Below are 10553 nucleotides of genomic sequence, written 5' to 3' on the forward strand. Positions count from 1 at the left end.
CCTACGGATGCGACAGTGCCTTGGTCATCATGACCACTGGGACTGCGAAGCAAGGACTTGCGCTTGTCGCACCATCGACATGGTCATGTGGCAGGGCTTGTTTGGGGGCTCAAAGGAGACATTCTTGGGGCCGTTCCAAGCCATCCAATTCATGGGCTGCCCCTTGGTGCGATGCTCAAGTGTTTGGCCGTCTAGCTTCCATGAAACATGGGTCGGCTGAAAGCGAGTGACAGGACAGGGACAGGGACATTGAGTGTTGGATCGGTGGCCTCTTCTCACATGTGGGCGGTCAGCACGGAGAGCTCCAACAACCACATAAAGGGATCCTGCATGCATCACAGTTGGGCGCTCTGGGCAAGGCGCACTGGCTAACCTCCCAGATGAGCGCGCCGCCTGCCCACCTGCCAGTCGATTGTGTAGGTGTGGTACCCAGCTGAAATGATGCCGACGCCTGTCAGTGGGCCGTATTTGGCTGGCAGTACCAACAACTCCCCATTTGAGGTGCCGTTGGTGAGAGAATTGAGCCAGATGCTGCCGGGGACAGCTCCACCCTGCTCTTTTGCGCCGCCGTTGATGAACTCCCAGCTGCGATATTGTGGTGGGCAGCAAGTCAAAGGCAGCAAGGGGGGCAGCGAAGCACTTGAGCAACCAGAGTTGTGGACGGCGTGCGCACGAGAAGCAGTCGTGCAGCACACACGAGCGGAGAGAGTTTCAAGGCTGAGAGCCGCGCCATAACACATCTGCACCACACAGGTACGCAAGAGGTGTTTGCCTGCAGTGCTCACTCGATCTCACTAAAATCAGTCGTCTCTTGGTGGTAGTCGCTGCGCAGCTGCGAGGTGGGCAAGATGGGTGGGGAACCCGGCCGGTCGTTCAGAGGTTGCTGCTTGCTGCTGTTGCATTTCAGATTGCAGAACCGGATATAATCCGGTGGGGCTATTAGCCGCACTCACATATGCGCCTGTCACGGCTCCCACGGCGGAGCTGGGCAGCGCGGACCACTGGAACATGCCATAGAGGCTGTCGCCGTCCGCCGTGTGCACGCGCGTGCCGTCAATGCCGACTAGCTCCAGCGCGACGCCGCCGTCTGCGGCGGTCGGCTTGACACGCTGGGGGTTGTAAGAAGCCTCCAGGTTTGAGGATCCCAGGGGACCCAGGTTGGAGAGACGGCAGACGGCGCCTGCACCTGCGGTGAGGCGCAATTTACGCGGGGCGGCAGCAGCGTCGAATCACGTGTGCAGATCAAGACGATAACGACACCGAGATGACAAACAGCAGGTGAGTGGAAGTTTGCGGCTCTGTCACGGATGTGCTTGTGTGAGCAGAGGCATAATTTGGAAGCAGGCAGGGCTTCACACCGCACCCTGGTGGTTGTAATACAGGTCAGCAGCCCCGCCTTCCAGGGCGGCAGGGGAGCAGGCGTCTTCAGTCAGCGCCGCCGCGGGGATGACGCTGCTGCAGGCGCAGCGCCCGCCTTGCTGCAGCGCGGCCAGGGGGTGCCGTAGCTTGGCGCAGCGGTCGGTGCAGGCGGACGGCAGCGACTCTGCGGCCCCATCGACGACGGCGGCTGTGTCGGGCTGCAGGCTGACGGCGGTGGCGCTGAAGCACCCCAACAGCGCAGGTGCGGCTGCAGCGTCGTGCGTGGCAGCCACCACGAGTAGCAATACAAGCAGCTGCATGGGCCTGTCGCGAGGGTGGTGGAGCGACGAGCCGAAGCGCTAAAGTCGTCCTTGGAAGGGCAGGCAGCCCTGGCAGCATTTTGCACTCTGCAGCTGGGGGCCTTGCGCGTCTGTTGGGTGCATCACATGGAGTCGCCCTGAACAAATCAATTCCTGACCTGTTTAACGGAACGTGGCCGACCAGTCACGCGGTTCCGGATCCTGCGAAAATTTTCTCCCTGATCGCCTTCGTCGTTGTATTCACACTGGGATCCAAACTTACTAAGACCTACCCCAAAACAATAGGGTCCCGACAAAAATGTGTTGCTTATACAGCACTCGGCGCGTTTGAGGCTAACAAGGCAGCACCTGCCTGGCAACAGCTCCGTCAACAGCCAGCACGCCACCTGCTGCCTCGGACGCACGTGCACACCTGGCGCAACACTCACAATCGAGCTGCTCCGTCTCAGCCTCCGCCAGTCTTTTGAGTTCAGTTTGGCACATCATGACCCAAAATAATCAAGGTGTTTTGGTTTACAGCCATGGCCTTGCCAACGTGCCACCCCAGCGGGTTTTATCTTGGTGCTCCTCAGTGTCCTTACTGCAGCACACTCAGTGCATCCACTCGACCTTCTTGCGACCGAAAAAGGTGGGCGGCGCGATGCGCTGCTCCGCCGCCGCGACGCGCTGCAGGTAGCGCTCCTCGGACGCATGCGCCAGCTCTGCCGCGTGCACCTTGTCCTCCGCCGCGGCCGCGCGGAGGTGCGCCCGCGCCATGACCTGGCCGGCCGTTCGACGCAGGCAGAGCGGCAGTTCCGTGTCAGCTCGGCGGCGGACAGTCAAACAGGTCATGGATGTTGCAGAGCGCGGCAGGCGGGGCAACCATGCAGCGAGGCAAATCATGAGCGGCACTGTCAAGCGGGGTCCAGGACCTGCAACCCCAAACACACAAGGGGCGAAAGCAGCACGCCTGTGATCCGAGGCGGGGCCCGCGCCCGCGGAGGCACCGTGCCTCCAGCAGCTTCTTGACAAAGCTGCTGCACGCTCATCAGTGCGCTGTCTCCGCGCGCGCACCTGTGTCTTGACGTCCAGCGACTGCTGCAGCGCCTTGCGCCGCGCCTCTGCCGCGGCTGCGGCGGCCTCCGCCTCCTCGCGCCGCTCTGCGGCGATCGCCTGGTCGAGCTCCTGCCGCTTTGACTCCTTGCCCAGACGCCTGCGTGGTGCAGGGAGTGAAAGGTGCGAGCGTGCAGGCACACATGCATCAACAGGAGGTTGCAAGCTCGCATGGCCAGCAGTGGGCATGCAAACTCCGTGCGTTTTGCAACCCTTGCCACGTGGACAGTTTGGCTGAGCCCACTTAATCCACATGCTGCCGCGTTTCGACATGCGGGCAGTGCCGCGGGCACACGCACTTCTGCTCCTGCTTGTATGCGATCTGCACCCTGCGTATGGCGTCCACCTCCGCCATCAGCCGCCGCCGCGCCTCCTCGCGCGCCGCCCATTCCGCGTCCTGCGCCGCCTGCTTCTCCCGGTTGGCGCGCTCTATCAGCAAGTCCCGCTCGCCCGCCGCCTCCGCCTCGCGCTGCATGGACAGCGCCAGCTGGTGGCGGTAGTGCAGCACCTAGGGGCGGCGGGTGGCGCCCCAAGGGTGCGGCGGCACGCATTGAAGGCTCTTGGGCCGGGTGCCAGCGCGCTTGACCCCATGCACAAACGGAGTGGGAGTCCAGGCCACTGCGCAGACTCTGTCGGCGATGACAATTCGACTGGGGGCAATCGATCCCGGACTTTTGCGCTGCATCAAGCCCCGGGCTGCGTTGCTGCGCCACCGGAGGTCGCTGCGCTGCCGCGAGCCCGGCAATGGCGCAAGCCCACCTCCTGGCGCTTGGCCTCGCGGGCCGCCTGGTCTGCCGCCTCCTCGGCCGCCTCCCTGGCCAGCGCATCCTGCAGTATCCGCAGATTCAATTCCCTGGGGCGGCAGTGCGTTTGTGGTGACGAGCGCTGTGTCATGAATTTGAAGGTCCTCCTCCAGGCCCCCCCCGGCGACGCTGCCACACCCCCGCCGGCTGGTCGCCCGCAACGTACCATGCTGGACACGGCTGCGTTCTCCCCCAAACATAGGCAGGACGGCCAGGTTGCCGGCCGCTGCGTCGGTTAGCTGGGTGCGACCCCGTGCTCCTGACTAAAACCCGGTCCGATTTCCCTTCCAAAATCCATTCCCTTTTTCTTGTGCGCACCTCTCCCTGCGCTCCGCGGCGCTCATCTCCGCGAGCTTGAGCCTGTTGAATTCCTTGACCTCCGCCGCCAGCCGCCGCAGCCGCTCGCGCTCCGCAGCGTCGGCCGCTGCCGCGTCGGCCTCGAGGCGCTCCCAGTGGGCGCGCATGGCGGCAACCTCGCGCGCGTCCGCCTCCGCCTCAGCGGCCTGGCGCTCGCGGACGTGGTGGACCTGCATGGGATGTGATTGACCGCCAGAAAAAGGTGCGGGCGCTGGTTTTGGTGCACCGCGGACTCTGTTCCACCGGCGGCTGCCGCAGCCGACAGAGCAGGGGGCACGGCGGCAAAAGGTCCCATGCCTGCAGGTGGCGGCGCAGCACCGTCGTCGCGGCGCCGCAGCTGCCGCCGCAGCTGCGCCGGTGGCTGCGCATTCTCAGCGCCGCACCTGCCCGTCCAATGACGCCTTGACGGCCTGGGTCGACTCCTTCTGGCGCCGCAGGTCATCTTGGTGCCTGTCGATGCCGAGGTGCAACCCATAGAAACAAAGGTTTGCACCAGACCTGGCACCCAGGGGCCATCCAACCGGAGCACCAAAGCACCCTCCGCGCCACCCTTGAACCCTGCTGTGCAGCGCCGGCCCACTGCAGGTTTCCCGCTGGCGCAGCTGGCGTTTGTACCCCGCGCGCGCGCGCGGGGTGCACCTCTGCTCGGCGCGAATTGTCTGCTCAGCAAACATCGCGTCCTCCAGCCGCCGCTCCTTCGCCGCCAGCGCCATTGTCGAGCGGCGCTCCTCCAGCTGCGGTTCAACGGCAACGTCGCCGCGCTGTTGCTCCACTTGACATGCACGCATTCACCGTCCAGGCACTGCTGGAGCACACTGCAGCGTCCGACTCGAGGCAACGCTCGTGCTCCTGCCGTGAACTCTGCCTGCGGGTGCGCCCCGCCCCGCCCACCTGCTTGCCCCACTCGTGCTGCGTGCGCTGCGTGATCTGGCGGCTGTAGCGCTCCCTCAGGGGGTCGCAGTTGTCCCGGAAGGCCGCATCAAGCAGCTCCTGGGCCAGGGCCTGCACACAGATTTGCCCATGTGCCGTGCATGCTGGTGTGCTGCTTCTGCCGCTGATGCTGTCTCAGCTGCTGCTACATATGCGAAATCGTCCCGTTCCATGGAACCAATAGCTGTGGCTGGCGCTGAACGTGAGCAACTAGACCTGCAGCAAGTGACCGGGTGTACAAGTGAACGCACATGCGTGCGGCCGCAAGGCGCGCCGCCACACCGCACCTGCCGCTCCCCTTCGCGCCGCACCGCCATCTCCCGCGCGCGCTCCGCCATCGCCGCCCGCCGCTGCGCGGGCGTCTGCTGCGCGGCCGCCAGCTCCTCCTTGAGCGCCTGCTCCTCTTCCGCCAGCTTCTGAGCTAGCCGCTCGCGCCTCAGCTCGATCTCCCCCGCGCGGGCCGCGCGCAGCGCCTCGAAGCATGCCTGCTCGGCGTTGCGCTGGATGCGCGCGTCCGTCTTGTGCTGCCACGCTGCACCTGAGCCGAGCTTGCTTTCCTCCTGTTTGGCGGCAACACAAGGTGCATGTGTGTGTGTGTGTGTGTGTGTGTGTGTGTGTGTGAGTATGTGCAACACATGAAGTGCCTGTTCCACATCCATTACGGTCTCTGCGGGGGCAGCACGCGTTTGTAAGGGTCAAACCTGGCTGGCTGGATGCGCCATCCCACCTTGGCCGCCTGCTGCATCTGCTGCATCCGATCCTCATACTCGCGGATCTTGGTGATGCGTGCGTCGGGCGGTGGCTTCTTCTGCAGTGCGAGTGCACGTGCAGGGGTGGGACGTCGGCCGTAGAAAGCTGCGGGGGCCGCTTGTTCATAGCAGCGACAGTGCGATGTGCAGCGCTGGCGCACACCGTCCTCAGGAGAGACATCGCAGCAAAGCTAGCTGGCCAGGCGCCTGCTGGTAGGAATGTCTTCTGCTGTTCCAAGATTTAGAAAACTGCGCCTATATACGAAACTCTGACCGCGGTCATAGTCAGGATTCGACCACGCGTTGGCTGGCAGACGTTCCACTCCACCAACAGAACTTCAATCTGTAAAGTTTTTTTAAGAGTCACTTGAGCTACTTGCCGTGTAATGACGGCGATCTGAAAACACAGTGAGTGTATATAAAGCGACAGTGATGGAGCACGAACCACGAACTTTCAAATCATGTTGTACGAAATCACGGCTGTGCTTCTTGTGGCTGGCTGCGCGCGTGGCCAGTTGCGGTAACACTTGCAAGTGACGACGCCGCCCCTTCAGACTTCATTCCTCCCTGTGCGACTTCAATAGCTATAATCAGCCCACCCACCTTTTTTCCCCTGCCTGAGATGCGCTGTGCTAATCACAGTGCAGTACATAGGGTGTGTGTGCCGCACTGCACTGCAAACTCGGGTGTGTCCTTCAATCACCAGTTTCGTGCAGCAGCAGGTACTATCAGCCAAGGTCTGACCAGACACGAACACCAGCACAGTGCTGCTAAGACAGCCACTGCCTTGTGAACTATAGAATCACCTGCACGCTGTCGTGTCTGCTGCAACCTAGGCACTGCCGCCAATGCTCCGTGTGTTCAGCTGCTGCCGGGGGCACATACGACTCAGCACTGCACCTGGACAAGAAGGTAGCAGCGCCCTCATTACTCGTGCTTGCCACGGTTGCTCACGTGGTCGGCCCCGCACGTGCACACACAAAGCTGACACGCACACCTGCCGGGACCAGCTGTCTGATGCGAGCTGCCTTAAGTGAGTCGCCTGCCATCAACATACCAGCCAACGCGCGTGACGAAAGTGGAAGGGCATGCGGGGGGGAGGGCGAGAATGAGCGCTGGCGGCGGGGGAGCTGCTGACAATACACTGCTGGCGGTCCGTCTGAAGCCGGTCACTCCTATCTTGAGCAGCTGACTTGGGTGATTTCTCACCTTTTTTGTTACAGTATAATGAATGAAACTCCTCCGCCAGCAGCGAAGTGCCACTGCCTGTGCGGCAGCTGCTTGCCTGAGAGGCAATGCGGCAATGGCTGGGCCTGGTTTGACCTCTGTACAGCGCGTGCCGGCAAGGCTGCCACGCAAATCCCGATTATTATTATGCACCAGAGTCAGCCCCCATGCGCCGCTGTGGCAGTGTCAGCCAGGCTGATGTGGCATAATCGTTCGCACTCGATGACACAGGCGGGGCGTCAGGGGTGCCATCTCGAGTTCAGCAGCAGGCCAGAATGTCACTAGAACAAGATGGTGTCGCAAGGCGGCCAGAGGATGGACCTCGGTTATGAAAGGGCGCATTCACTGCATGAGTGTGCGTGAGTCAGTTCTGCGTGGGTTTGATTGCGCGCGGATCATGCATGGCGCCTGCATTATGGTGTCGGCGCACCGCGCGGACCGGCGATGGTCAGAGGTCAAGTCGGCGGCGCGGCGGCCACAGCTCTTGGTTTTAGGTCAGGTCAGCGGCATTCGCCTCAGCCTTGGCTGCGACGAGAAGCCTTGCAAACGGTGGTTCCAAAAGAGCGGGCCCCAAGTTTGCTCGAGTCCGGGGCAATGGCAGCTTGCAGCCCGCAAATGCGCGCGCACGGGGGCCGTCAAATTCAAATACCGCACGCATGAGCGTTTGGTCTGGGATCAGCCATGAGCACTGTTTGGATGCATACCGTAGGCGCACAACAAACGTGCGTTGGGGCTTGCAGGGTTCCAGCCGCTGCGTTGGTCCGTGGCTCTAGGTGCGCCCGGAAGCAGGCAGGGCAGTGCTAAACCCTGGGCAGGTCTTGGCCTGCATCCCGGTCCTGCTAAAGCCCAGATCCCCCGCGCGCTTCAACAAGACGCGTGAATATCTCTTGTGTTGATATTGATGAAAATCCCGCCATGGCCTCTTTCCGGCTCACACGCCGTTTGTGCCGGCAGAAAGCTGGTGATAATTGCTTGTTATGCGGACACGTCCGTCGGGTGTGGCGGGTGTGCACGCCGCGGTCACAGCGCGCCGCCGGCGCCCTTGGCCTGCGCGCGCGCCGCCTGCAGCTCGCGCCACTGCTGCTGTAGCGCCTGCAGGTCCCGCTCCAGCGACGCCTGCTGCGCGCTCTGCTCGCGCGCGGCCGCCGCGGCCGCGGCCGCCGCCGCGGCCGCCGCTCGCTGGCGCGCCTCGAACGCCGCGTAGCTGCTGCCCCCGAAGCTGCCTGGCTCCTCCCACACCCCCGGGCCGCCGGCGGGGACCCCTCTGCCGCCCGCGCCCGGTTGGCCGGATGCCGTCGCTGACGTGGCGGCGGCCTCGGCCCCGCCCTCGGAATCGCACGTGGCGGCTGGGTCGGACGGGGCCGCGGAGGCGGCGGCCGCCGCCGCGGCGCGGGCCGCCAGGATTTCCGCCAGCCGCTCCTTCACCATGGCCGCGGCGCACGTGTCGGACATCTGCTGCACCAGGTAGGCGGGGATGGGCGTGGTCTTGGGGCTAAAGGTGCACTCGGCCATCTCCTGGGCCTGATTTTTGAGGGGGGGGATGGAAGGGTTTAGGGGGGATTGGGGCCTTGGGGTTTAGCTGCAGGGGGAGTGTCCAGGTCGAGAGCTGGGTGCGGGTGCGGGTGCAGGTGCGGGGGCGATCCAAGGTGTGGAAGGTTGGGACGCAGGGGACCAGACGACTTGATTGTGATTTGGGGCAAAAACAAGGAAGGCCCTGTGATAACACACGAGCTGCGGAGCGGGCCAGCCTGGGTCAGGCTATGCGGCGTTGTTGCCACACCAGAGTGCGCCATACCTGGCGCAGCCCGGCGCCGCAGCACCCAGGAACCTCGCCCCCCCCTGTCTCCCCGCCAGTGGGCGCGCGCACGCGGGCGCGCGCGCACTGCCGAAAAACCCGCGCACCTCCTTCTCCCGCGCCGCCCACGCGCGCCGCAGCTCCATGCGCCGCGCCTTCTCCGCGACCTGAGCCAGGTACGCGTCCGGCGCCGCCCGAACCTCCGCCAACTTCGGCTTCACCTCCGCATACGCGCCGTGTGCGGTCTCCGCCGACAGCTGCGGTTTGAACGTGGCCCCGCGAAGCTCCCGGGAAGCCGCCGCCGCGCGCGCCTCCGCCAGCCGGTGCTCGCGCCGCGCCTTCTCGGCAGCTGAGAGGTCCTCCAGAAATCGCGGCTTGGCCTTGTGGCCGCGGCGCGTGATGGCGGGGTGGAAGGGGAACGCGGCGTCTGCGCTGGCCGGCCGCAGCTGCTGCTCCATTCGCTGCAGGTAGGGCGACCCCTGTGCGGCACCCTCCTCCCGGCCGGCGGCGGGCGCCTGCGCCTGGCCAAAGCTGCCGATGCCGTCGCGGCGGTGCTGCTGCTGCTGCTGCTGCTGCTGCTGCTGCTGCTGCTGCAGCTGCTCCGTTTGTTGGAGTTGGCGGGGACTGCTGCTGCCGGCGACACCGCGCGCCATGAACTCCTCTTCGTCCGCGCGCCGCCTCTCACGCAGGATGCGCTGGGACCCGGGGCAGATCTGCAGTTTTTGGTGGGGCATCGGAGGTTGGTTGGGGATGTGGAGGGTTTGAGCGAGAGCCGGAGGCATTGACAGAGCCGGCATGGCCGGGAGGCCGCAGCACCGCCTGACCGGCGGCGACGGGCCCTGCGCACAGCTGCGCCCGCCTCTGTCGCAGCCCGAGGGCTCCTGCGCCCGGCTGCCCCCGCCCTCGCCCTCCCTGCACCCCGAGCGCCTCACCCTCGGCCCCAGCGCCCACTGCCCCTCCTGGCGCCGCCGCTCCCCTTCCACTCGGTCGGCCCTGCCCTCCAGGAACGCTTGCTGCCGCTCGATGAACGAGCCCCACCCCGCCTCGCCCCGCGGGTGGGCGCCCTCGCGCCCCTCGGGCTGCCCCGGAGACGCGGCATCCGGCGGCTGCTGCTGCTGCTGCTGCTGCTGCTGCTGCAGGCGGCCCAGCTCAATTTGCATCTCATGTTCCAGGGCAGACAGGGCGCGAGCGTCTGGCGTCGCGGCGCGGCGCCGCGGGGCCGGGCCGGCGGAGCGGGAGCGGCGCGGGGCGCTGGCGGGGCGCGGGCCGGAGGGGCCCGCGCGGGGGCGGGCTGGTCCACAGGGGCAGGGAGCGGGCACAGCGGGGGGCGGCCAGGAAAGGCGATGCGTCAGCGCTTCACTCGGAGATTGGCAGGAGGGTGGCGTCGCAGCGCATGATACGCGCGGCGTCCGAAAAGCAGTGTGCAGCGACGGGCCCGTGCAGCAGAGCGTGGCCTTGGGTGCGCGCCCGACGCACCTGCCCCTGGCGACGCCGCGCGCCCGGCCGCCGCCGCCGGGCCGGGCTCCCGCCTCGGCATGTACACGCGCGGCGCGACGCCCTCCGCCGACCGCGGCGCCACCCACTCGCGCGCCTCGCGCTCGGCGCGCAGCACGCGCTCCCGCATGTCCTCCTGCCTCATCTCGTACACCGCCGCCTGATCATACAGCCGGCGCCCCGCCGACGCGGACCGCCCCCGCGGCGCGCGCTCGTGCTCTTGATCGGCGGGCGCGGCGGCGCTGCGGCCGGCGCGGTCGCCGCACATCAGGGCGCGCATGAGGTCCTGCGCGCCGCCGCCGCCGCGCTCCATCGCGCGCGCCGCCGCCAGCGCCGCCTCAGTAAGCTCGTCCTCCTCGTCGTCACCGGCCGCGGCCGCGGCGGCGCCGCGCGGCGGCGCGGGCGCGGACTGGGGGCGGGCGCGGCC

The 10553-nt window shown here is 65.9% G+C and overlaps 3 protein-coding genes across 3 annotated transcripts; all 3 read right to left on the bottom strand.

Moving 5' to 3' along the window:
* Positions 1 to 785: 785 nt before the first annotated feature.
* MNEG_8643 (hypothetical protein) lies at positions 786 to 2162 on the bottom strand (the record flags this gene model as incomplete). The annotated part of the gene is made up of 3 exons (XM_014042883.1): positions 786 to 832; positions 978 to 1186; positions 2108 to 2162. Coding segments are annotated over 3 exons (311 nt in total), but the record flags the coding sequence as incomplete, so codon positions are not given.
* A 108-nt stretch (positions 2163 to 2270) lies between these two features.
* Positions 2271 to 5893, bottom strand: MNEG_8644 (flagellar associated protein; the record flags this gene model as incomplete). The annotated part of the gene is made up of 11 exons (XM_014042884.1): positions 2271 to 2438; positions 2733 to 2871; positions 3071 to 3279; positions 3531 to 3624; positions 3893 to 4101; positions 4315 to 4381; positions 4571 to 4665; positions 4823 to 4933; positions 5149 to 5421; positions 5589 to 5669; positions 5885 to 5893. The coding sequence occupies 11 exons, from the start codon at positions 5891 to 5893 to the stop codon at positions 2271 to 2273; spliced, it is 1455 nt and encodes a 484-aa protein (XP_013898338.1).
* A 1964-nt stretch (positions 5894 to 7857) lies between these two features.
* MNEG_8645 (hypothetical protein) lies at positions 7858 to 10439 on the bottom strand (the record flags this gene model as incomplete). Its single annotated transcript, XM_014042885.1, has 4 exons — positions 7858 to 8358; positions 8740 to 9345; positions 9565 to 9923; positions 10109 to 10439. 4 exons carry the CDS (start codon positions 10437 to 10439, stop codon positions 7858 to 7860), a joined length of 1797 nt encoding a protein of 598 aa, XP_013898339.1.
* Positions 10440 to 10553: the final 114 nt, after the last annotated feature.

This window comes from Monoraphidium neglectum (genome assembly GCF_000611645.1).
Source record: "Monoraphidium neglectum strain SAG 48.87 unplaced genomic scaffold scaffold01663, whole genome shotgun sequence".
NCBI lineage: Eukaryota > Viridiplantae > Chlorophyta > Chlorophyceae > Sphaeropleales > Selenastraceae > Monoraphidium > Monoraphidium neglectum.